At 51.3% G+C, this 21,969-nt stretch overlaps 3 protein-coding genes across 4 annotated transcripts; 1 reads left to right on the top strand and 2 right to left on the bottom strand.

Moving 5' to 3' along the window:
* Window positions 1-42: 42 nt before the first annotated feature.
* Window positions 43-5,263, bottom strand: ALG3 (ALG3 alpha-1,3- mannosyltransferase). Of its 2 annotated transcripts, none has more exons than XM_076003490.1 (9): window positions 5,038-5,263; window positions 3,099-3,198; window positions 2,854-3,001; window positions 2,584-2,744; window positions 2,005-2,125; window positions 1,379-1,584; window positions 1,174-1,249; window positions 451-596; window positions 43-288 (listed from the first exon to the last, which is right to left on the bottom strand). In XM_076003490.1, the coding sequence occupies exons 1-9, from the start codon at window positions 5,231-5,233 to the stop codon at window positions 126-128; spliced, it is 1,317 nt and encodes a 438-aa protein (XP_075859605.1). In that variant the 5' UTR covers window positions 5,234-5,263; the 3' UTR covers window positions 43-125. The 2 variants fall into 2 exon arrangements, with proteins under 2 accessions (XP_075859605.1, XP_075859610.1); XM_076003495.1 differs by having other exon boundaries at window positions 5,075-5,262.
* Window positions 5,264-5,942: 679 nt separating this feature from the next.
* On the top strand, window positions 5,943-17,427 carry EEF1AKMT4 (EEF1A lysine methyltransferase 4). The gene is made up of 3 exons (XM_012736898.3): window positions 5,943-6,193; window positions 16,089-16,372; window positions 16,962-17,427. Exons 1-3 carry the CDS (start codon window positions 5,998-6,000, stop codon window positions 17,247-17,249), a joined length of 768 nt encoding a protein of 255 aa, XP_012592352.2. The 5' UTR covers window positions 5,943-5,997; the 3' UTR covers window positions 17,250-17,427.
* A 447-nt stretch (window positions 17,428-17,874) lies between these two features.
* On the bottom strand, window positions 17,875-20,204 carry CAMK2N2 (calcium/calmodulin dependent protein kinase II inhibitor 2). The gene is made up of 2 exons (XM_012736899.2): window positions 19,770-20,204; window positions 17,875-18,887 (listed from the first exon to the last, which is right to left on the bottom strand). Exons 1-2 carry the CDS (start codon window positions 19,936-19,938, stop codon window positions 18,817-18,819), a joined length of 240 nt encoding a protein of 79 aa, XP_012592353.1. The 5' UTR covers window positions 19,939-20,204; the 3' UTR covers window positions 17,875-18,816.
* Between the last annotated feature and the right edge of the window lie 1,765 nt (window positions 20,205-21,969).

Genomic DNA, 21,969 nt, shown 5'->3' with positions numbered 1-21,969 from the left:
CAGGCACTAGCTTCCCTTATTTCCATGAGGGTTATACAGAGGTAGACTTGGCAAGGTTTATTTGGAAGATGACAGGATCTGTCCCACCCATGGTCCTGAATGGACTGGAGGGAAAGGGGTGGATTTCAGTGGGCTTTCTTGCTGTGCTGGACGTTCTTGGGGAAAGCCTGCGGACCCAGCCAGAGCTGCAGCAGGATGACAGCATGGCATACGTGCAGGGCAGCAGAGCTGCAGGATGTGGATGGGTATGTATTCCAGGAGAGCTCAATGAACCCCAGCACCAGCAACCTGGAGATGAGAAACAGGATCAAGCTTCTGTCAAGTTTCAAGGCCTGCAGCCCTTCAGCTCCTCATGCCCTAGCCACATCCCTCTAGCTTCTCCATGGTCATAGCCCTGGGATAAGGAGCTCCCAATCCCTTTCCACTCTCCCAGGTTGACCCGGCCAGTACCTGAGCAGGTGTGTGAGCCAGCGAGCAGGTGTGGCCCACAGGAGGTAGGGCAGTGTGTGGAAATACCAGACGTAGAACTGGTAGTGAAGGGAGCGGCTGAAGCAGATGCCAATGAAGTTGGAGGTGAAGAGGGTAGAAACAATCTGTATGCAGTAGTTAAGGCCAAGGGCAGGAGCAGAAGGGGCATGAGTTGGGACAGTCTCAAAACAGAGGAAAAAAGTCTGTGGGTCACATAGCCCACTAGCTCTGCCATTCTTAGATGCATGCCTTTGGGCAAGTTTTTTACTATCTGGACCTGTTCCTCAATCTAATATGGAGGGAGTAACACCTACAGCCATAGGCCTAGTGAGTCTGAATCCCCCACGTACTAGCTGTGTAACCTTGGTAAGTTACTTAACCTCTTAAAGCCTTAATTTTGCCATCTATAAAATGAGGATAATAAGAGCACCTCCCTGTCTAAGCATCTCCTGTGAGCTTTAAATGTTAGAATGTAGCTAAATCTCTTAGGACAGTACCAGGGAGAGGGTTAGCATTCATAATGGTGGACCAGTACTTAGAATTAAGAATAAAATATGCCTCAGTATGTAAAGTGCTCAGTTCAGTGTCTGGTGAAGAATAAGAGCTCTATGATTGGGTTCCCCTTCCCTCCCCAAGGCCTAACTGACTGACCCTGTCTGCACCTGGAGAGGGCAAGACTTACCTTCCCATGATTTAAAGGATATGGTTGGGTGTAAGGGGCTGGGGTGGAACCTTCCTTTTGGAGGGATCCTTCAGCAGTGACAAGATACTTTCCCCTGTCCTGGGAAGAAGCCATTTAGACATTTATCAAGCCCTCATTGTGGGCCAAACTCCAGACTCACCTCCATGAGCTTAATATCTCCTCTGGGAAGCCCCTAAGGCCATAGCATTGCCCCTCCCACCTTCTCACCTGTGCCACCTGCAGACGGCAAACAACAAGAGCAGGGTGAGGTGGGCAGCCAACAAGGCCAAGTGGAAAGCACGATGCAGGAAGAGGGCCTCTGGGAGGAAGCGCCAGTTCACTGTCCAGCGGAACAGAAACTGGCGGCCAAGGTCAAAGGAGCGAGACAGGTAGCCAACGGGATTTTCCAGCAGGAAGGGTAGCCCCAGCACCACCTGAGGATGGGTGTGGTGTCAGCAGAGCTGCCAAGGTTCACCCCCAGGCTTAATGCTAATCCCTGAGGGGAGCAGGATGTAGGCCTCAGAGGTTAATTCCCACCAAGAATACTAGGAAAGCTACACACACACCCAGGCCAGAGCCTGTGGCCAAAGAAGCTGAGGAGGCAGGTAATAACAATACTTTAAGGTTTGGATTCACCAAATAATACATGGGCAGAGCTAGGAAGGCTCTCAGAGACTATCTAGTTCAATACCCTTATTTTATAGATAATGAAGCTAAAGCCCAGAGATAGTGGCTTCCCAGCTCAGACAACTCCAAAATCCTGCCTTTTGGCTTTGAGGAAGTCTCAGGGACGGAAGAAGACCAGATGAGTAGCACCCACTTCATTAGAAAGTGGAAGAGTAAGGTGGAGGTACCTGAAGGGCAGCACAGATGCCCAGCTTGGGGAGAGCTCCATGGAAGCCAAACTGTGTGAGGAGAAGAAACAGTAACCCAGGGGCGAAGAGCAGCACATTCATCTTCACAGAGACTGCCAGGCTGGGGTGGGCAGGGGAGAGGAAGGGTGGAGATCAGCTCCCAGGCTATGCACACTGCCCAAAGACATAACCCCACCCCTGTGCCAGCAAACTCCAGGATGGGGGGTGGGGTCCACACTCAGAACAGCCAGAGGCAGGGTAAGGTAGCCTGCAAGTAGACTGGAGGTAGTGGGCAGATACCTAGTGTCTATGCCCAAACTGAGTGAGCATATATTGAGTATTTCAAAGGTGCAATGACCAATTCCAACAATGGATGTTGTCTAGGGGGAAGAGAGGATGGGAAGAGGGCATGTGTGAGGGTGGGAGGGCAGGGCACTTTCTACAGAACCTGGACTCGCCTGTGGGGCCTCGAGTGACCCACATTGTCTGGCTACTCCATTACTCCGTCACAGAGAATTGGGAAGAAAGAAATGAAAATCCACAAAGTAAGAGAGGAGGCCAGAAGGGAGGGGTGTTGACCTGAAACAGAAGCAGCCCCAGCTCCAGCGCTGGGCCAGCAGGAGGTTGATACTAAGGAAGAGCAGCACCATGGCCACCGGGTCATTGAAGAGCCGCAGCACAAAGATGGAGTGGACACGGTAAGAGGCGCAGCACATGAAGAAAAAGACGAAGGGAGGTACCTGAGGGGTGGGCACAGTGAGGAACAAAGTCAGCTCAACAAGCCTGAATCATCCCCACTCCCTAGCCATTCCAGGTTGGGGCCTTTTAGTTCTGGTAGCATGGACTTACCTTGCAGGTCTGGTGATAGATCAAGAAGACAAGCAACAGGGTGGCCAGGTAGAGCACAGCGAAGATGTTCTGGGCCATGCGGATATCAGTGCCCCGGCCAGTGGCATAGTATAGCCCCATAAAGATGTACACAAAACCAGCTGGGTATCTGGAAGATGAGAGGGAATGTGAGCCTGGGTCAGGCCACCTAGCCTGGTACCCAGCCAGCCCCTCACGCCCTCCCTGAGCCTCCTATCCCCACTTACACAAGTGGTCCAGTGTCACCCTGCAGTTGCGTATAGTCATAAGTGCCATTGATGACTCCCTCCACCTGGGCCATATAGGCTTTCCAGTCAATCTCTGTGTCTAGAAGAGGACAACATGATCTAGTTACTTCTTTCTTTTTTTTTTTTTTGAGACAGAGACTCATTCTGTTGCCCAGGCTAGAGAGCCATGGCGTCAGCCTAGCTCACAGCAACCTCAAACTCTTGAGCTCAAGAAATCCTATTGCCTCAGCCTTTTGAGTAGCTGGGACTACAGGCACGCACCACCATACCTAGCTAATTTTTTCTATATATTTTTAGTTGGCCAATTAATTTCTTTCTATTTTTAGTAGAGACGGGGTCTCGCTCTTGCTCAGGCTGGATTCGAACTCCTGACCTTGAGCAATCATCCTGCCTTGGCTTCCCAGAGTGCTAGGATTACAGGCGTGAGCTTCTGTGCCCAGCAGACTGTAAGTTTTTTTTAAACTTTTTTTTTTTAAAGAGGGTCTGACTCTGTCACTCCAGCTAGAGTGCAGTGGCATCATCACAGCTTACTGCAACCTCAAACTCCTAGGTTCAAGTGATCCTCCTGCCTCAGTCTCCTGAGTAGCTGGGACTACAGGCATGCACCACCACACCTGGCTAATTTTTCTATTTTTTACAGAGATGGGGCCAGGCTGGTCATGAACTCCCGGCCTCAAGCAATCCTCCCAGCTTGGCCTACCAAAGTGCTAGGATTAAAGGTGTGAGCCATGGTGCCTGGACTGACTGGAGGTTTTTGATACATGGTCCTCTCTGCCCAGAACAGTCTTTCCTCTTCTCTTTTCCTTCTTTCCTCAACTAGCTAGTTCCTACCTTCCAGTGCGGGGACTGTAGGGCCGTCTATGAAGCCTTGCCTGACTCCTCAGGTCTGACTTTATTTATTTATTTTTTTTTTGAGACAGAGTCTCGCTTTGTTGTCCAGGCTAGAGTGAGTGCCGTGGCGTCAGCCTAGCTCACAGCAACCTCAAACTCCTGGGCTCGAGTGATCCTTCTGTCTCAGCCTCCCGAGTAGCTGGGACTACAAGCATGCGCCACCATGCCCGGCTAATTTTTTATATATATATCAGTTGGCCAATTAATTTCTTTCTATTTATAGTAGAGACGGGGTCTCGCTCTTGCTCAGGCTGGTTTTGAACTCCTGACCTTGAGCAATCCGCCCGCCTCGGCCTCTCAAGATCAGGTCTGACTTTAATGCCCTCCTGTGTCCTTTATAGCATCCTGTCTTACTACTGTCATAATGAATATGATACATTGTAATTGTCTGCTAACTTATCTTTTTCCAGGCCTACATACCCAAGTCAGAAATGTGTTTCTTTTATTCACCACTGTACCACTGGCATTTAGCACAACGTTAAGCATATAATAAGCATTCAATAAATGTGTTGAATTAATTATCTTTAGCAAGAAAGCCAGGTGCCTTAAGCCCAGTGTCTAGAGTCAACCCCAGAAGAGTCGCCAATAATGCCTAATGGACTCCAGAGGTCACAAAATGCCATCGTTGAGAAGAGACTTTCAAAGACATCAGAATTGAACAGATGAGAAAATTTAGATCCAGGAAGGGAAATGACGTGTCCAAAGCCACAGACATAAGCAGCAGCAGCAGTGCATTTAACTAGGGCCTAGGTCGACTACCGGGCTGGTTTGCTTTCTTAGCCTGGCAGGTTGTAAGTTCAGAGAAGCCAATCAATCTCTAGGGTCGCCGCATCCGTCATGGTGGGCGGGATTAACATCCAATTTTCTGTCGAGCAGGCTTGGGTTTCGGGTAGGGGATATGGGTCTGCAATTGATGAATTAATGAATCTGGAGTCTGGTTTTGAGTTCCAATTCTGAGCTTGGGTCGGGGGTGGGGGGTGGGGTGGGATCTTCCTCCCTTCCCTCCCCTCCCCGTCGGCGCACTCACATGCCACCCTGTGAATGACCCAGAAGGTGATGCCCACCTCCGCCAGGCAGAGGCAGGTGGCCACCAGCAGCGTGTAGCGTGGCTCCCGCAGCAGTAGGCGCCGCTCTTGCCAGGCGCGCTGTAGCCATTGCCTGCAGAATCCCGCCGCCTGGGCCGCGGAACCCGGCCGGCCGCGTTTCCGCAGCCCAGCCGCCATGTTGACGGTGCGCCGCTCGCGTGGGTCCACCACCCCGGAAACCCGACCCTTCCACATTTGGTTCCACTTCCCGCGCCGGGCGTTCCATTGGACTAAGCGCCGACTGGAGTAGCCAGAGTTCTTATTTACTCCACTAAAATTAGCTACTTCCACATGTCGCCTCTGATGTACTATATGCTCCGCACGAGCATGAACAAAATCTTATTCCTCAGTCTATACCCAGCCCTGAGGTACACAAGCGCTAACGTAGAACAAATGCCCAGAAAAGCAACATTCCTGTTCACTTTCCACTCCCACCTCGCCAACACAGCATCCCATTTCGCCTGTGTTGGGAATATCAGTGTCCGTGCTGTCTCTTCTGGAGGAAAAACGCCCTGTCCCCGCCTCTCCTTAGATCCTTCTGGGTACTCAAAAACGGCTTGGAAAGAAATGAACCCTTCACTAATTTTCAGATTTCTTAACGGGAGGAGCCGTTCACGTTGAAAATATAAGAGGACGCAATGAAGAGCCCGAATGAGTCTGACACTATTAGTGTGGTCCTAGGAAACGAGTGGGCAGTAAAGCCGGAGGATTCAGGGTCTGGACACTACGGTTTTCGTACCCGGAGGATTTTTCTAAGTGCGCTTAGCGGAGGACGGAAGTTCCACGTGTTTGTGTTGGGCAACTGCAGGCGGCGGGCGGAGACAAAAGGTTCCCGCCTCCCACATCCGCCATCCGGATTGGCTAGGAAGGCTAGGGGCTCTGGCGGCCGGGCTGCTGAGAGCATGGCCTCTCCAGGGGCCACCGCTCCCCAGCCGGAGTTACCGGAGCGAAACTGCGGGTACCAAGAGGTCCAGTACTGGGATCAGCGCTACCGAGACGCAGCTGATTCTGCCCCCTACGAGTGGTTCGGGGACTTCTCCTCCTTCCGTGCCCTCCTAGAGCCGGAGCTACGGCCCGAGGACCGTATCCTCGTGCTAGGTGGGTAGTCCCAGCTACCCTACCCAGGTGGAGTTGCCAGGATCGGCTCTGCCTGGGCCTGGCCCCGTCCGCTTTCCTGCTGTCTACCTCTCTTAGAGGACGCCCGAGTCCAGAGCCAAGATCCGATACCTTCAGAATCCTGGCTGTATTTAGCTAGGGCAAACATGAGTTAGAGATTGTCGGTCCGGGGGCCCTCGGGAGGCAGCCTTGGGCACCGGAGAACTCGGAGGACCTAATTTAAGTCCCAGCGCTAATTGACTGTATAACTTAGAACAGGTCATGAACCTGTTCTGAGCTTCAGATTCAGTTCTAGAAACTGCGAGTTCAAGTCGGATACGGCACGTGCAGGCACCTCCAGCACAATGCTTAGCGCTTTTCTTTTGGTCCCATGGGTACTGGGCAGAGTTATCGTCTCATCACTCTCAGACCCCTAACTGAAACTTTGTCCTATGTCTCCTGTGAAGTGACGGTGAGTAAAGCGCCCTCTGAGGTCGGAGGGGAGATAGCAGCCGAGATTAGCACGACTCGGCAAAGGGAAGTGCCGAGACGCAACGTGGGTCTCTGAGAAGTCCAACTGCCTTCTTGGGGTTTACTCCCACTGTCAGCCTTTGAAGGCTCTAGTGAAGTTTGAATGCGTAACAGGTTTCCGTACAGTTACAGTTTTTATCTTTGCTCTTTGGAAAAGCCTTCATATGTTTAAATGAAGTATTTAATATAATAAATATAAAAGACATCTATAATACAGTATATATAAGGTATAAATAACGAGTCAAATGTGTGTGTCTGTTCTATTTAGTCTGAGAAATGGAACATTACTAGGACTAAAAAGGAAGTGTAACTGTGTAACTTAGTGGTTAAGAACTTGAACTCTGGGCCCGGCATGGTGGCTTACTCCTGTTATTCTAGCACCCTGGGAGGCTGAAGCAGGAGGATTGCTTGAGCTCAGGAGTTCAAGACCAGCCTGAGCAAGAGTGAGACCCCATCTCTGCAAAAATTAGAAGAAATTAGGCAGGCGTGGTGGTGCATGCCTGTAGTCCCAGCTACTTGGGAGGCTGAGGCAAGATGATCGCTTGAGCCCAGGAGTTGGAGTGATAGTGAGCAATGATTATGGGATTGCACTCTAGCCAGGGTGACAGAGTGAGACTCTGTCTCAAAAAAAGAACTTGAACTTGGGAGGCAGCTAATTATGTTGGAATCTTGGCTCAGCTTATACTGGCTGTGTAATCCTAGACAGAATACTTTTGTGCCTCCATTTTCTCAGCCTTAAAGAAATAAGATGACTTATTTATTGAGTTTTAGGATGATTGAATGAGTATGAAAGATACCTAGAACAATACCTTGGAAAATGAAAATTACATTCAAAATTTTCTGTGTGGTCCTCCCTAAACCTGTTTTCCTCACAGGTAAACACTTTCTTGAAAATTGTCATTTTAAACCATTGCATTCATTCATAGATTTACCATAGATGTATGTTTTTCAAGCGTTAGTGTGTATGAAAATCACCAGGAATGCTAGACCCCACCCTGAGATTCTAATTCTAGGGATGGTCTAAGGTAGGTCCAAGGAATCTATATTTTCAATAAACTCTACAACTGATTTTTATGCTGGTGATTGTCAGAGTAATATCATCTTAAATTCTGCTTGACTGGGAGATATCCTTTTCTGGATAGGAAAGGTGAAACATCTAAAAATCAAAAGAGAACAGTTTCTAGGTATGATCCTTAAGATCTAAGGACAGAACCCACAATTTGAGCACCCTATGTTACATTCCACCTCAACAAACATAAGTTGAACACCTGGTAAGTGCCAGGAAATGTGCTGCGCCCTTTCTAACTTACTTAATTCTTATGACATCTCCTAAAGGTGAGTCATAAGTATTAAGAGATTTACTCTAGATTATGGGTCTGTAAACGTTTCTGAAAATGGCCTAATAATAGTCCCTCTCACAACTACTCAGTTCTGCTGTTGTGGTGGAAAAGCAGCTAGAGACAATACAAAAGTGAATGAGAGTAGCTATGTTTCAATAAAACTTTATTGTCAAAAACAAGTGGCAAGCTAGATTTTGGCAACACTTGCTATAGGTCATTATCTTAGGTTGGTTCCCCAGAAGCAAATCCTTAAGATGAGGATTCATGTCTAAGTCATTTGTTAGGAAAGTGCTCCCAGGAGAATTGGTAAGAGATCATGGGAACAGGGAAAGGGAAGGAGCCAAGCAAGATTATGATCTCAGGCAAGTTTCTCTGATGGTATTTTCAGCCTGAAGAGTCACAGATGCAAACCATTAGAAGCAAACGCACACCAAAACTGGGACATACACAATTGTTAAAAGGACTCAGTGGGGATCTGGTCAGAGGACCAACAGTGTCCACTACTGTCATGCTGCAAGTAAGTAGTGAAGTAAAGGTGCCTTCTGATGTGAGCTTCTGTAATACTTTTGCTATACCACACAGATGGGTGAAGAGAGGCATTTAGGCCAGGTGCGGTGGCTCACGTCTGTAAGCCTAGCACTCTGGGAGGCCGAGGCAGGAGGAATGCTTGAGTTCAGGAGTTTAAGACCAGTCTGAGCAAGAGCAAGACCCCATCTCTACTAAAAATAGAAAAATTAGCCCAGTGTCGTGGCCCAAACCTGTAGTCCCAGCTACTTGGGAGGCAGAGGCAGGAGGATTGCTTGAGCCCAGGAGTTTGGGGTTGCAGTAAGCTATGATGATGCCACTGCACTCTAGCCCTGGCAACAGGGTAAGACTCTGTCTCAAAAAAAAAAAAGAAAGAAAGGAAGGAAGGAAGGAAGGAAGGAAGAAAGGAAGGAAGGAAGGAAGGAAGGAAGGAAGGAAGGAAGGAAGGAAGGAAGGAAGGAAGGAAGGGAGGGAGGGAGGGAGAGGCATCTAGAACTCTGTTGAAACTGGTAAAATAACTACATTGTGAATTACAGCATAATGGTCATATTGATATAGCTAAAGATGGAATGTCACTAATGTCACTGCTGGAGGCTAGTGAGCCTCTTGAAAACTGGAGGCAGTTGAGCACAGTGGATTAAGAGCTCTGGTTCTGGAGTGATACACACGTGGGCCCAAATTCTGGCTTTTCCACTGACCATGTGACCTTGGGAAAGTTTCTTACTTTCTTCAATTTTCCCATCTAGAAAATGGGAATGGTAATAATAGTATCTTTTATATGGATCTCTTGCAAAAATAAATTGAAATAATTCTTATAAAATGTTTAGCATAGTGCCTGGCGTTCAATGACTTTTAGCTATCATTATTATTGAAAATGGGAATCAAGCACTCAGGAAGGCCGAGGCGGGCAGATTGCTCGCTGTCAGGAGTTCGAAATCAGCCTGAGCAAGAGCAAGATGCTGTCTCTACTATAAATAGAAAGAAATTAATTGGCCAACTAATATATATAGAAAAAATTAGCTGGGCATAGTGGCACATGCCTGTAGTCCCAGCTACTTGGGAGGTTGAGGCAGAGGATTGCTTGAGCCCAGGAGTTTAAGGTTGCTGTGAGCTAGGCTGACACCATGGCACTCACTCTAGCCTGGGCAACAAAATGAGACTCTGTCTCAAAAAAAAAAAAAAAGAAAAAAGAAAAGAAAATGGGAATCAGAGAGGCAGTTTATCCAAGACTGCTCAGAGAACAGAATGCCCTGCCTGAGGACTTGTGTTTCTGGTCCCTACAGTTAAAATATCCTCATATCAGGTGAACCCATATGGATGGCTATTCCTGTTTTGCCATCATTATATTAGGTTATTAACTGTGAAATGTCTGATTTCCTTAAGTACTAAGTTTGATGGTTGATATCTCTGACATTTCACTTTGACACTTTTTGCTTTGTTTTTATTTGAAGGTACATCCTCAGTCTTTCAAATTCATGTTTTGGCTTGTGATTATCTTCCAATTTTTTTTTTTTTGAGCAATTTTTGTAGAACCATGAATAAGTCAAAGATTTGTGTTATTTTGTTTTTTGGGGGGTTGTATGTTTTTATTTTTCTCAGGCAGATGTAGGGAGTCTGATTTTTAACACATATTGGGCATGTGGGGGAAACCCTCACCAACCCAGCTGCCACTTTGGGGTTTCATCCCTTTGCTATCCTCTTCCCCAGCCTTGTGGGTCATCCCTAGCCCCTGCCCTGGTCCTCTGGAGAGGACTGAGTGCAGTGGGGAGGCCTTAGAGGAGGCCCGCCCTTGCATGTAGCTGCAGAAGGAAGAGACCTGCATGGCTGCTCACCCAGGGTCAGGGCTGTGTGTGTCAGAGCCCATCTCACTCTTCACATACACATGCCTTGTCTTGGAATGCTGAGCTTGATCAGAGGCACTCTGCAATTGTTAGCTCTGTAATATCTTGCTATGTTCTGAATGTTTGTGTCTCCCCAAAATTGGTATGTTGGAATCCCCCCACCTAAGGTGGTGGTATTAGGAGTTGGGGCCTTTGGGAGATGCTTAGGTCATGGGGGTAGAGTCCTCAGGAATGGGATTAATGCCAGTATCTTGATCTTGGGCTTCCAACCTCCAAAACTATGACAAATAGATTTCTGTTGTTTATAAGCCACACAGTTTATGGTATTTTGTTATAAGACACTGAATGGACTAAGATATTAAAGCATGATTTTAAGTTTTGTTTTTTTTTTTTTTTTTTTGAGACAGAGTCTCGCTTTCTTGCCTAGGCTAGAGTGAGTGCCGTGGCGTCAGCTTAGCTCACAGCAACCTCAAACTCCTGGGCTCGAGTGATCCTTCTGCCTCAGCCTCCCGGGTAGCTGGGACTACAGGCATGCACCACCATGCCCGGCTAATTTTTTTTTTTTTATATATATATCAGTTGGCCAATTAATTTCTTTCTATTTATAGTAGAGACGGGGTCTCGCTCTTGCTCAGGCTGGTTTTGAACTCCTGACCTTGAGCAATCCGCCCGCCTCGGCCTCCCAAGAGCTAGGATTACAGGCGTGAGCCACAGCGCCCGGCCTGATTTTAAGTTTTTAAATAAAGTTTTTGTCCAGAGATATCCATCACCACATGGGGAAAAGAGCAAACTTGGGACAGACCAAGGCCCCACGGCCGAGTGTGGCAAGAGCATCTTTCTGAACACGGCCTAGCAACCCACTGGAGGCTGGAAGGAAGTGGGCTTCAGGGTAGGAATGTGGCTTGCTTCATTCTTCCACTTCATTCCAAATTTCCTTGTTGAACAGTTTTATAATTACCAGAGGTCTCCTGCCAGGTCACTGGCAGCAGGAGCCACCTGGCACTGGAGGACAGCCATACAGTCAGTCAAGCCAAGACAGGGAGATGGGCAGGAGAAAGGCAAAGGCCTGAACTCAGGGTGGGGAGGATGAGGGAGCCTTAGTCACTCCTGGGGGCCCCACTCTAGGACCAACGGGCAGCCCACCAAAGGGCAGTAGCTCAAGGCCATGTGCCTCAGGAGGCTGGACCATGTATGAGCAGTGCCCAGGAGGGAAGTGAGTCCCCAGCAAAGGCCTGTCCAGGGTCTGAGAGGCAGGGGCCAGCAGCTGTCTGCTCATGAGAGGCCACTCTGGCCAAGGCTGTGGGGAGTGGCGCTTTCCTGCAGAGAACCTCATGATGGTGTGTGATATTCACAACTAAACTAACTTTCCCTCAATGGGATGGGACAACATCACTGTATCCACCCTGAGTTGCCCCCAGTACCTTCCTAGAGCTTAAATGGGGTCCTCATTACATTCTGAAACCACACACCAGGCAGGGGTTCAAGTTAGGGCAGTTTCTTCAGTAGGAAAATGCTACTAAAATTCATGTTTTTTTTTTTTTTTTTTTTTTTACATACTATTTCTGGACTGAAGATTTTTTTTTTTTATTTTTATTTTTTTTTAGAGACGGGGTCTCGCTATGTTGCCCAGGCTGGAGTGCAGTGGCTATTCACAGGCGCGATCCCACTACTGATCAGCACGGGAGTTTTGACCTGCTCCGTTTCCGACCTGGGCCGGTTCACCCCTCCTTAGGCAACCTGGTGGTCCCCCGCTCCCGGGAGGTCACCATATTGATGCCGAACTTAGTGCGGACACCCGATCGGCATAGCGCACTACAGCCCAGAACTCCTGGGCTCAAGCGATCCTCCCATCTCAGCCTCCCGAGTAGCTGGGACTACAGGCGCGCGCTACCGCGTCCGGCTGGACTGAAGATTTTTTAATGTGAGTTCTATCATGGAACCAATGCAGCACAGACAGCTCAAAATGTCAATGAATTGTTTGCAAAGGATGTGGCTAAGGAATGCACAGGATGTTAATGGTTTGAGAAGTTCTGTTCTGGTGATTTTAAAATTGCAAATGAGCCATGTGGCTGACCTGAGGCCAAGGTGGATAATGATGAGCTGAAAGCTATAATGGAAGAGAATCCATCTCAGCCTATGCATGAATTAGCAGCAAGGTTTGACATTACTATTCTAACAATATTGGACCATTTGAAACAAATTGGCAAGATCAAGAAGCTGGATAGATGGGTTCTGCATGAGCTAAACAAGCATCAGAAGAGAAATCATCTCGAAGCTTGCCTTCTTTGCTGTCACGACATAAAGGCAAAACATTTCTACACCATATTGTTATGTGTGATGAAGTTATGTGTGATATGTGATATTCTTTTTGACAATCGCAAGTGTTTGGTATAGTGGATGAAGTGCCGAAACATAGTCTAAAACTAAATATTCATCCAAAAAAGCTAGTGGTGTCTGTTTGGTGGTCCAATGGTATATCCACTACAGCTTCATGAAACCTGGTCAATCAATTACAGCAGATGTCTGCTGCAACCAGTTGGACAAAATGATGAGGATGCTTCTGATAAAGCAGCTGAGATTGGTCAATAGGGATAGGCCAATCCTCTTGTAAGACAATGCTCAACCACATGTGGCAGGAACAATGCTGCTCAAACTATAGCAGCTGGACTCGGAAACTCTCTGTCATCCACTATATTCACCAGACCTTGCACCAACCGATTCCCATTTCTTCCAGGCTTTGGACTACTTCTTGCAAGGAAAAATATCCAATTCTCTACAGGCTTCTTCACTGCTGGCATAAATAAGCTGTTAGATGGCAAAATTGTGTCAATAGTTTAGGCTCAAACTTTGATTAATTGTACTGCTTCTTGTTTGAGATATAAACTACACTTTTGATTTGAAATCAGACATTTCATACTTAATGACCTAATACTTCTCTGATTCTCTATCCTTGCTTGACTCCATGCTCCATAGGAATCTTCTAATCATAATTTGGCTTCCAATTTAGATTTCCTATAAGGAGAAAAGGGACTGACTAGAGGATTAAACACCAGTCTCTGTGGTGGCTATTTTTCCTGTTAAAAGTGAATGAATTGGCTTTCTGGCTAACATTTCAGTCTCTTGATGTTGAGTTAGCATCCACATAGCTCCAGGATCCCATGTGGTGTGTTCTTGGATTTGGATCATTTCTTCAAGACTCTGCTTCCCTAAGGCCCCACTTTGGAAGGCAGTGGCCTTCTGAAGCCCCACCTTAATTGCTAGCCCCATGTTACTGAGGCAACAGAATCAGAAATCACTGCTTTGTAAGCATAACCAACCCAGTGGTTAGGTTTTGTTCTCCCTTCCTCTTTGGTAAACTTCTCTTGGGAAATGCCTTCCTGTACCAAGGGGAACAAATGAAGGAAATGTGGGGTTATCCACAGTTGGGCAGAGCTCTGCAGGCACATGAAGTTAGGTATGGGGTAATGAAGGGATTGTGAGTCAGAGAACCCAGTGGGATTTCAGCCTGGAACTGAGTCGGTCTCCTGTTCAGTCACCCTTACCCCCCATCCCAAGTGCTGTATCTACCAGAGCTTTTGTGGCTCCAGCACTTGGGGAAGCATGTGTTGGGTCTTCCCAGCCAAGATAGTACTCTCCCTGAGCCCCAGGGCTTGAAAAGGAACATGGGAAGGGGCAGCTGAGGACCAGCCAGCTGCTTCTGGGTGCCCTGTCCAGGTGCCAAGCCCTGCTAGATTAGGGCTATCACAACTACTGATCCTGTGATCCTCTTAGGAAGGCAAATGGGGATTACAGGCAACCTAATCCCAGGAGCTGGAGATCCCTGCATGAGGGCATCATAAGCTATCACAGCCCTGTTCTCAGGCTGAGGCTGGCCACAGGAGGGCCTGGAAGAGGGCCACTGGATCTTCTGAGGAAGTCCAGTGGGCTGTAGATCCACATTTACTCTTCTAACCTCCACCCCCTCTCTAACCTGGCCCTTCCCTCTTTGGTACTGCATTCCTGGCACTTCTCATCAAAATGTTGGAAGTTGTCAAAACTGTGTTTTTCAAAACTATGCTTTGTTGTCAGCTCCCTAGAAACCCTTGGCTGACCCACCTGAAGTGGGGTTGGGGCATTCCTATGTGCTCTCTTAGCGTGGCCCTATTGAAACACTCATCGTGTTATGGGGCAACTGCTTGGTTACACATTTGTTCTTCCCACTGGAAAAACAAAGGAGCATGAGCTCCTTGAGGACAGGAACTTTTATTCATTAGCAGAGCCCAATATGTAGTGTTCAATACATACATTAAGAATTACAAGGGGGCCAGGTGCGGTGGCTCATGCCTGCAATCCTAGCATTCTAGGAGGCCCAGGCAGGAGGATTGTTTGAGCTTAGGAGTTTGAGACCAGCCTGAGCAAGATTGAGACCCCGTCTCTACTAAAAATAGAAAAATTAGCCAGACATGGTGGTACACACCTGTAGTCCCAGCTACTCAGGAGACTGAGGTAGGAGGATTGCTTGAGCCCAGGAGTTTGAGGTTGCTGTGAGCTATGATGACACCACTGCACTCTACTCAGGGCAGCAGAGACTCTGTCTCAAAAAAAAAAAAAGTTTCAAATTAAAAAAAAAATTATAAGTGATTGGCTCCACTGTGTGTCCCCACCTAGTTTCCCCTTCACTGCCTTAGAAAACAAAGTAGGAGGCCAGGCGCAGTGGCTCATGCCTGTAATCCTAGCACTCTGAGAGGCCGAGGTGGGCAGATTGCTTGCAGTCAGGAGTTCAAAACCAGCCTGAGCAAGAGTGAGACCCTGTCTCTACTATAAATAGAAATAAATTAATTGGCCAACTAATACATATAGAAAAAATTAGCCAGGCATGGTGGCGCATGCCTGTAGTCCCAGCTACTCGGGAGGCTGAGGCAGGAGAATGCTTGAGCCCAGGAGTTTGAGGTTGCTGTGAGCTAAGCTGATGCCATGGCACTCACTCTAGCCTGGGCAACAGAGTGAGACTCTGTTTCAAACAAACAAACAACAACAACAACAAAAAAGAAAAAGTAGGAGAATAACTCCTAACATGAAGCCTTCCCGGGGTTAATATCTTCCAAGTTTCTCTAAGAGGTTAGGGTTAAGGATTAGGACAATATTAGTATTATCCTAGTACTAATATTAATTAGTATCCTAATACTAATATTATCCTAATAATAATAATATGATGGTCCTAATGATGCCAATATTATCCCCATTCTGAGTTTGAGGAAACTGAGGCTCAAAGAGTTGAATAATTTTCCATGGCTGTGTGACTCGGGATATCAGAATCCAGATCTTTAAACTCCCAAGTTCAGATGTCCTTTAGCTGCTCTCCAGCTATTTCAATTCTCAAATTTAGTGCATCATGTCCTAGTGTATACTAGGTATTGTTGTCTTCTTTTTTCTGAATAGCAAATACAAGTTCCTACTATTTAAACAACTCACCCTAGGCCATACAGCTAGGAATGATAGAGCCAGGGTTTGTGGCCAGGTCTGTGTGATTCCAGCGCTCATGCTCTTTTCTGCACTATGCCACCTCTTCTCAGTACTGAAGGGTTTGGACTGAGAGAAAATGGACCGAGTGGAGGGATAATAAAGGGTGATGAGAACCAAAGCTAACCTAGCTCTTTTGCTATCCATCCCTTCCCACGCCAGGTTGTGGGAACAGTGCCCTGAGCTATGAGCTGTTCCTTGGAGGCTTCCCTGATGTGACCAGTGTGGACTACTCATCAGTTGTGGTGGCTGCCATGCAGGCTCGCTATGCCCACGTGCCCAAGCTGCGCTGGGAGACCATGGACGTGCGGGCATTGAACTTCCCCAGTGGCTCCTTTGATGTGGTGCTCGAGAAGGGCACGCTGGATGCTCTGCTGGCTGGGGAACAGGATCCCTGGAGTGTGTCTTCTGAAGGTGTCCACACTGTGGACCAGGTGTTGAGTGAGGTGAGGGAACAAGAGAGAAGGGTAGATCAAGAGGTGGGGGTGAGGGGTTGAGGTTTCAGCAGATTGGAAGAACTCAGAAGCCAGAAGAAAGCAGGGTTTGGGGCAGGTAGTGGGTCACCTTAGGAGTGTGGTTCTCTGAAGAGGGGAGGGTTAAGCTGGGTCAACATTAGAGAGGGCTGGAGTGGCCAGGCGCACAAAGGCTAATGTTTGGCTACTGGGTTGCCATAGGGATGAGGTAGCAGCCAGGTTCCAGACAGGTGATGCAGACTGGGAAGGTGAGCAGTTGATAGAAAAATAGTGCTCCCCACACCTGAAATCACTCCCATGTTTCTGCCTGTCTACTTACCTTTTTTCTTTTCTTTATTTTTTTACCCACCACTATACTAATGAGGATACCTATCTAGAATATAGCTCTATCCCTATGGAATGGCTAGGGGCAGAGAAGGTGGCTTACTCTTTGCCATGGAAAGCCTGAGCTACTGGATGTAGGGTAGTACCTGAGGTTTGACTGGGAGGGCCTCTGGAGCAGTACTGACCTTTGAGAACCTGCAGATCGACTTCTCACCAATGGCTTCTCTCTGTCATGCAGGTGAGCCGCGTGCTGGTCCCTGGGGGCCGGTTCATCTCAATGACCTCTGCTGCACCCCACTTTCGGACCAGACACTATGCCCAGGCCCGTTATGGTTGGTCCCTGAGCCATGCAACCTACAGCAGTGGTTTCCACTTCCATCTCTACCTCATGCACAAGGGCGGAGAGCTCAGTGTGGCCCAGTTGGCCCTGGGGTCCCAGATCCTTTCACCCCCTAGACCTCCTACCTCACCCTGCTTCCTTCAGGATTCAGATCATGAGGATTTCCTTAGTGCCATCCAGCTGTGAGGCCAGAAGCATGGTCCTCCAGCCCTCGCTGCCATTCTCTCCTGGGCTTCTCATGTAGTTGGAATTCCTGACTCAGGGCTTGAGGTTGGGTCCAAGGTCCTCACTCCCCAGGGACCTCATGCCTAAGATAGAAGGTGGGAGTAAACCCACATGAACCAATATAGCCCCTCTAACTAGATTCCAGATTTCTGGCTTCCTTCTTGGGTTCCTTAGATCTCTTCTGGGTTCCCTAACCCCTGCCACCACATTGAACCACCAGTGATTCATCCCCTGGGGGAAGGCTCAGCATAACCTCTCTGGACACCAGCCAGCCTCAGAGACTCCCTCCCTGAGGCCTGTTACTGATCCTCATCCAAACTGGATTTATCCACAGGAGGCTGCTGACTTTGAATCTAGATTGCTTTATGCCTCTGACCCCAGCTGCAGCCCCAACACTGCTGATCTGTCCTGCTTGGGTTATACATGTACCCAAGGTGGCTACATTGTACTGATGTTCCCAGACAGGCTGGCCTGTCTTCACTTGGCAGCCCTCCCCCACCAGCACCTGCACCTAAGATTCCCAAGTACCTGACCCCCTCGGATTTTGGCCTGACTCCTAAGCAGACCTAAGCAGCCGCCACACACACACAGGGAGGTCTGTGTTTATTCACACGCTCCTGGTACAGTGAGGATGGAGGAACATTTACAAAGGGCACCCCTGGGTTGAGAACATCTCCAGGGCCACAGATGTCATCCAAAGGTGCAGAGCAGTCCCCATGTGGATTCCCAGGGGCAAGATGCAGGGGTCCAAGGTAAAATCAGATCTGGGCCCTTGGAAGGTGATGATACCTTGGGGGGGAATGGTCTGCCAGAGAACCTCCTGGGGTCAGGCCTGGGCTGACTGACCATGTGGTTGGTAACCATATTGGGGGCTTGTCCCACCCCAGCCTCAACACCCATCCTATCTGCCAGGCGCAGAAGAGCGTGGCTGAGACTGAGGGGAGGGCAGAACCATGAGCAGAGCCAGTAAACAAAGAGTCGGATATAAAAATACAAATGTGCTGAGGAAGTCCCTTAGAAAGAGGCTGAGGCTGGGGTCACGCCAGACAGGGGTGGGGGTGAGGAACGGCCCGGAGGGCTGGGCTCAGGTGGGTGGAAAGCTCATGCAAATGCGCAGCCAAACATCCCTGGCCGCGCGGTCCGACACCTGCGGTCGCCGGGTCCACAGACCAGACTGGCCGGAGGGGGGCGGGGCAGGGGAGCCGTGCGGGAGGGGGCGGGCCGGGGACTGGGGGCCGCGGGTCTCTGTGTCCGTTCCGGTGTGCGGGGTGGGGCTGCGGCCCGAGGTTCTAAAGTGCATGAGCGCGGCGGCGGCGGGCTCCTGGCGGGTCCGCGCTGCCGCTACCGCAGCCGCCGTGGTGCTGAAGCGGACAGCTCCGGAGTGCCTGGCGGCGGCGGCGGCGCGGCCCTGCAGCCCCCGCCCGCGGGCGCTTGGGCCGGGGCGGGGGGCGCCCGCAGCCGCATCGCCAGCCCGCCCTCCTGGCCGCTGCGAGGCTGGGCCCGGAGCCCGCCGCCCGAGCCGGCGCGTCTACACTCCGGACGGCGGCTTCTCCCCCATCCCCTTCAGCACGTCGTCTATCCGGTCATCCTCGATCACCACTGCGCAGGGAGAAAGCGCGTTAGCCGCGCGGCCTCGGGGGGTGTCGGCGACAATCGGCCCCGAGTCCTAGCGCCCTGCGCGGCTACTGCCCGCGGCCCAGCGACGCCCCTCGGAACCCAGTGCCACTGTGTCTTCCCCCATCTGAACTCTTCTGCCAAGCCTCTCTCCCACAGACCCCTCCCCTCCCTAAGGCGGAACGCCCCTCTTCCAAAGACTCCTGCTATTCTGCCCAGTGCAGGTCCTCCCGCCGCCTGAATCTTCCCCTATCTGAGCTGATCAGAGACCTCTAGTTCATGGACTCCCCCTCTTCAGCCCTCACTTCAACAGAACCCCCTCCTCAAATGGGGCTCAAACGGAATATCCAGCTAATCCAGCCCTCTCCCCAACCTAAGCCTCTTGCCGCTTGAACCCCTCTTCCAATCTTGGTACCAACAGAACCTCCCTCCGCATGCAAACAAGCAGGACAACCGAACCCCCAGCCTCCATGCCCTCTCTCCAGTTGGACGCCCCTCTCGACCCGAAGATTCTGGTTCTTCGTAGCATCCACCGACTCAGTATTTGATTCCTAAGAATCGGCCCGGCACTCCCTGTTCCCACTTCAGGCATCCCCAAATGCCCCTACCGGCCCCTCCCCCTCGCCCGGGTGCCAGGGCTCTGCTTCCAGAGGTGGCGAACATCGAATCCGGGGCACTGTGTTCCCGGGAGAGGGGAAGAAGGGGACACAACACTGCAGCGGGGACCCCCCCAAGCCCGGGCCGAAGAGCGGTTGGCTGCGCTGGTCTGCGGCAAGAGCTGCGGGCACTCGGCGGGGAACGGCAGCCGGGGGGCGCCCGGCGAAGGGTTTCTGGGTCAGGCGGCGACTCCGGGCCCGGGCCGCGTACCTCGCTTGGCTCGACCGATCTGGCCCAGCTTAGGGGGTCGCTTGGCCTGGTTGCCCGCGAAGAAGGAGTTGGTGTCCTGCAGGCGGCAGCTGAACGAGAGATCGGAGCCCTCGGGGTCTGCGCCGAAGCGGCCCATCTTGTCCTCGCTGTAGGGCAGGATCTCGGACATGGCGGGCGCGGGGCGGGCGCGGGACTGCAGCGGGGCGCGGGCGGCGGGCTAGCTGCCGGACCGGCCCTAGCTCAGCAGGGTAGCCGGCGGAAGGATGAAGTCATGCAGCATCCGGGGCTGCGGAGCCAAGCGGGGCCTCCTCCCCCGCGCCTCCGCCTCCCGGGCCGCTGGGCAGGCGGCGGCGGCGGCGGTGGCGGTGGCGGGAACCGGGCGGGGGCTGGGGGCGGGGGCGGGGGCGGGGGCGGCGGCGGCGGTGAGAGCGGAATGACGATGAGCGCCCGACTGCGGCAGAGCACCGAGGGCGGGGCGCGGGGGAGGCGGGGCGGGCACAGGCCACGGAAAAGAGGCGGGGCCGGGGGTCAGCAGCGCGCCCAGCTAGCCAGGGAGAGGAGGCAGCAGAAGTGGGAGGTTCCCGCACCGTGGCGGGGAATGGACGGCACATGGGCCTTAGGGAACTGTATTGGCCAACGCGGGCGGGATGTGGCGGCGAGAGGCGGGGTTGGAGGTGGGGCGGGATCCAGCCTGGTACCTGCCGGAGTCCGACACCCAGGCTAGGAGAGGCGTGTAAGGGGGACTGGCAGCGGGGTTGTGGACAGAAAGCTGAAGGGGCGCGTCTGGGCCGGAAGGGGACCGCAGGCAATGGAAAGGGGGGGCATGGGAAATAAGGCAGGGGGAGGGTCAGGTTCCAGGTGGGAAGGGGAAGCCACGAACCGGCAGGACTCCGAAAAGAGCTCAGGCCAGTGGATGGTGCCCTCGCAGTTGGCGCGCTCTTGTATCCTATTTGCCCGCGGGTCTTACGTAGTTCTTCAGGGTCTGCGCGTCTCTGCCCTTCTGTATTGCTGTCTCTGCCTATCTACATGCCCGTCTATCTCTATGTGTCTGTGTCCTCTGTCTGTGTCCCCATACTTCTTTTGATGTGTTACGGTCTTTGTCCACGTCTGTCTCTTAAGTGTCTTTGCCTTTCCGCATCTATCCCCATGCTTGGCCCCTGTATCTGAGTGCCTGCCCTCGTAGCTCCGTCTCTCGAATCTGTGCATTTCAGTCTCTCCTTAGTAACTGGGCGGATGCAGCGCGCACCGGGGCGGACGCCCTCACCCCCAGCCCGGCAGCTGGCACCGAAATCCCGACTCAAAGCGCCCGCGGCGCCCGCAGTTCCCCGCCCCTGAAGGCCCGCGCTGCGCCCGTGGTGTAGGAGGAGGAATGAATGGCGGCGTCGCGGGGGGCGCCCTGGCTGCGGTTGACGCGGGGAAGCCCGGAGCACCTGAGGACGCGGCGCGCGCCAGTGTGCGTCCCAAAGGAGTGCGGGAGGGACGGAGGGCGCCCCCTTCCCTTGTTGCCGGGGACCACGGGAGAGTTCTCGCCTCCCGGATGGGAACGCGCCCTCTTATCCCCCTTACCTCCGCCCCTCACCCGCCACCCACGCCCTGGCTGGCCGTCAGCTGCGGCGTCACCTGCTTGCTAACGCGCAGGAGCTCTGGCGCAATCACTGGTCTGGCGGGGGGAGGGGGTGTCTCACATTCGGCGACAGTGACGGCAGCGCTGATAAGAGTAATAATCACCCGCACCTTCTCTGTACGTTCACATTCCTGGTGGAGGCGCTTCCTACCTCATTCTGACCAAATCACATAGCTACTGAGGCTGCCCGGTGTTGTGTCTCCTTCCTCCAACACTTCCTCCCCAAGTGTTAGTCCCAGAGACACAGAGGCTACTGCAAGGTGGCTGCCCTCAGGGAACCGTACCGGGAGGTGGTGCAACAGGGTGCCTCAGTGCCAGCCCCACTCAATGCCCAGGCCTGGGAGACAATCCTGCCAAGCCCTCCTCTGCTCTGTCCCAGTCTCTTGGGCGAGGGCTGCAGTTGGAGGTGGAGGCCCAGCTGGAATGAGAGGAACCATGACACTGGAAGGACTGTAGAGGGGGGAGCTCAGGGTCACTAGGGGGGAGTCTAGAAAATCCCATCCCCACTACAAGTTGTCTGGCAATGGGTTCCAATCCTGACTCTGCCACTTTGGCTTTTAAAAATTAATTCATTTG

Source organism: Microcebus murinus, chromosome 1, assembly GCF_040939455.1.
Source record: "Microcebus murinus isolate Inina chromosome 1, M.murinus_Inina_mat1.0, whole genome shotgun sequence".
NCBI lineage: Eukaryota > Metazoa > Chordata > Mammalia > Primates > Cheirogaleidae > Microcebus > Microcebus murinus.
The sequence above is the reverse complement of the archived record's forward strand: the minus strand, read 5'-3'. Positions and strand labels throughout refer to the sequence as shown.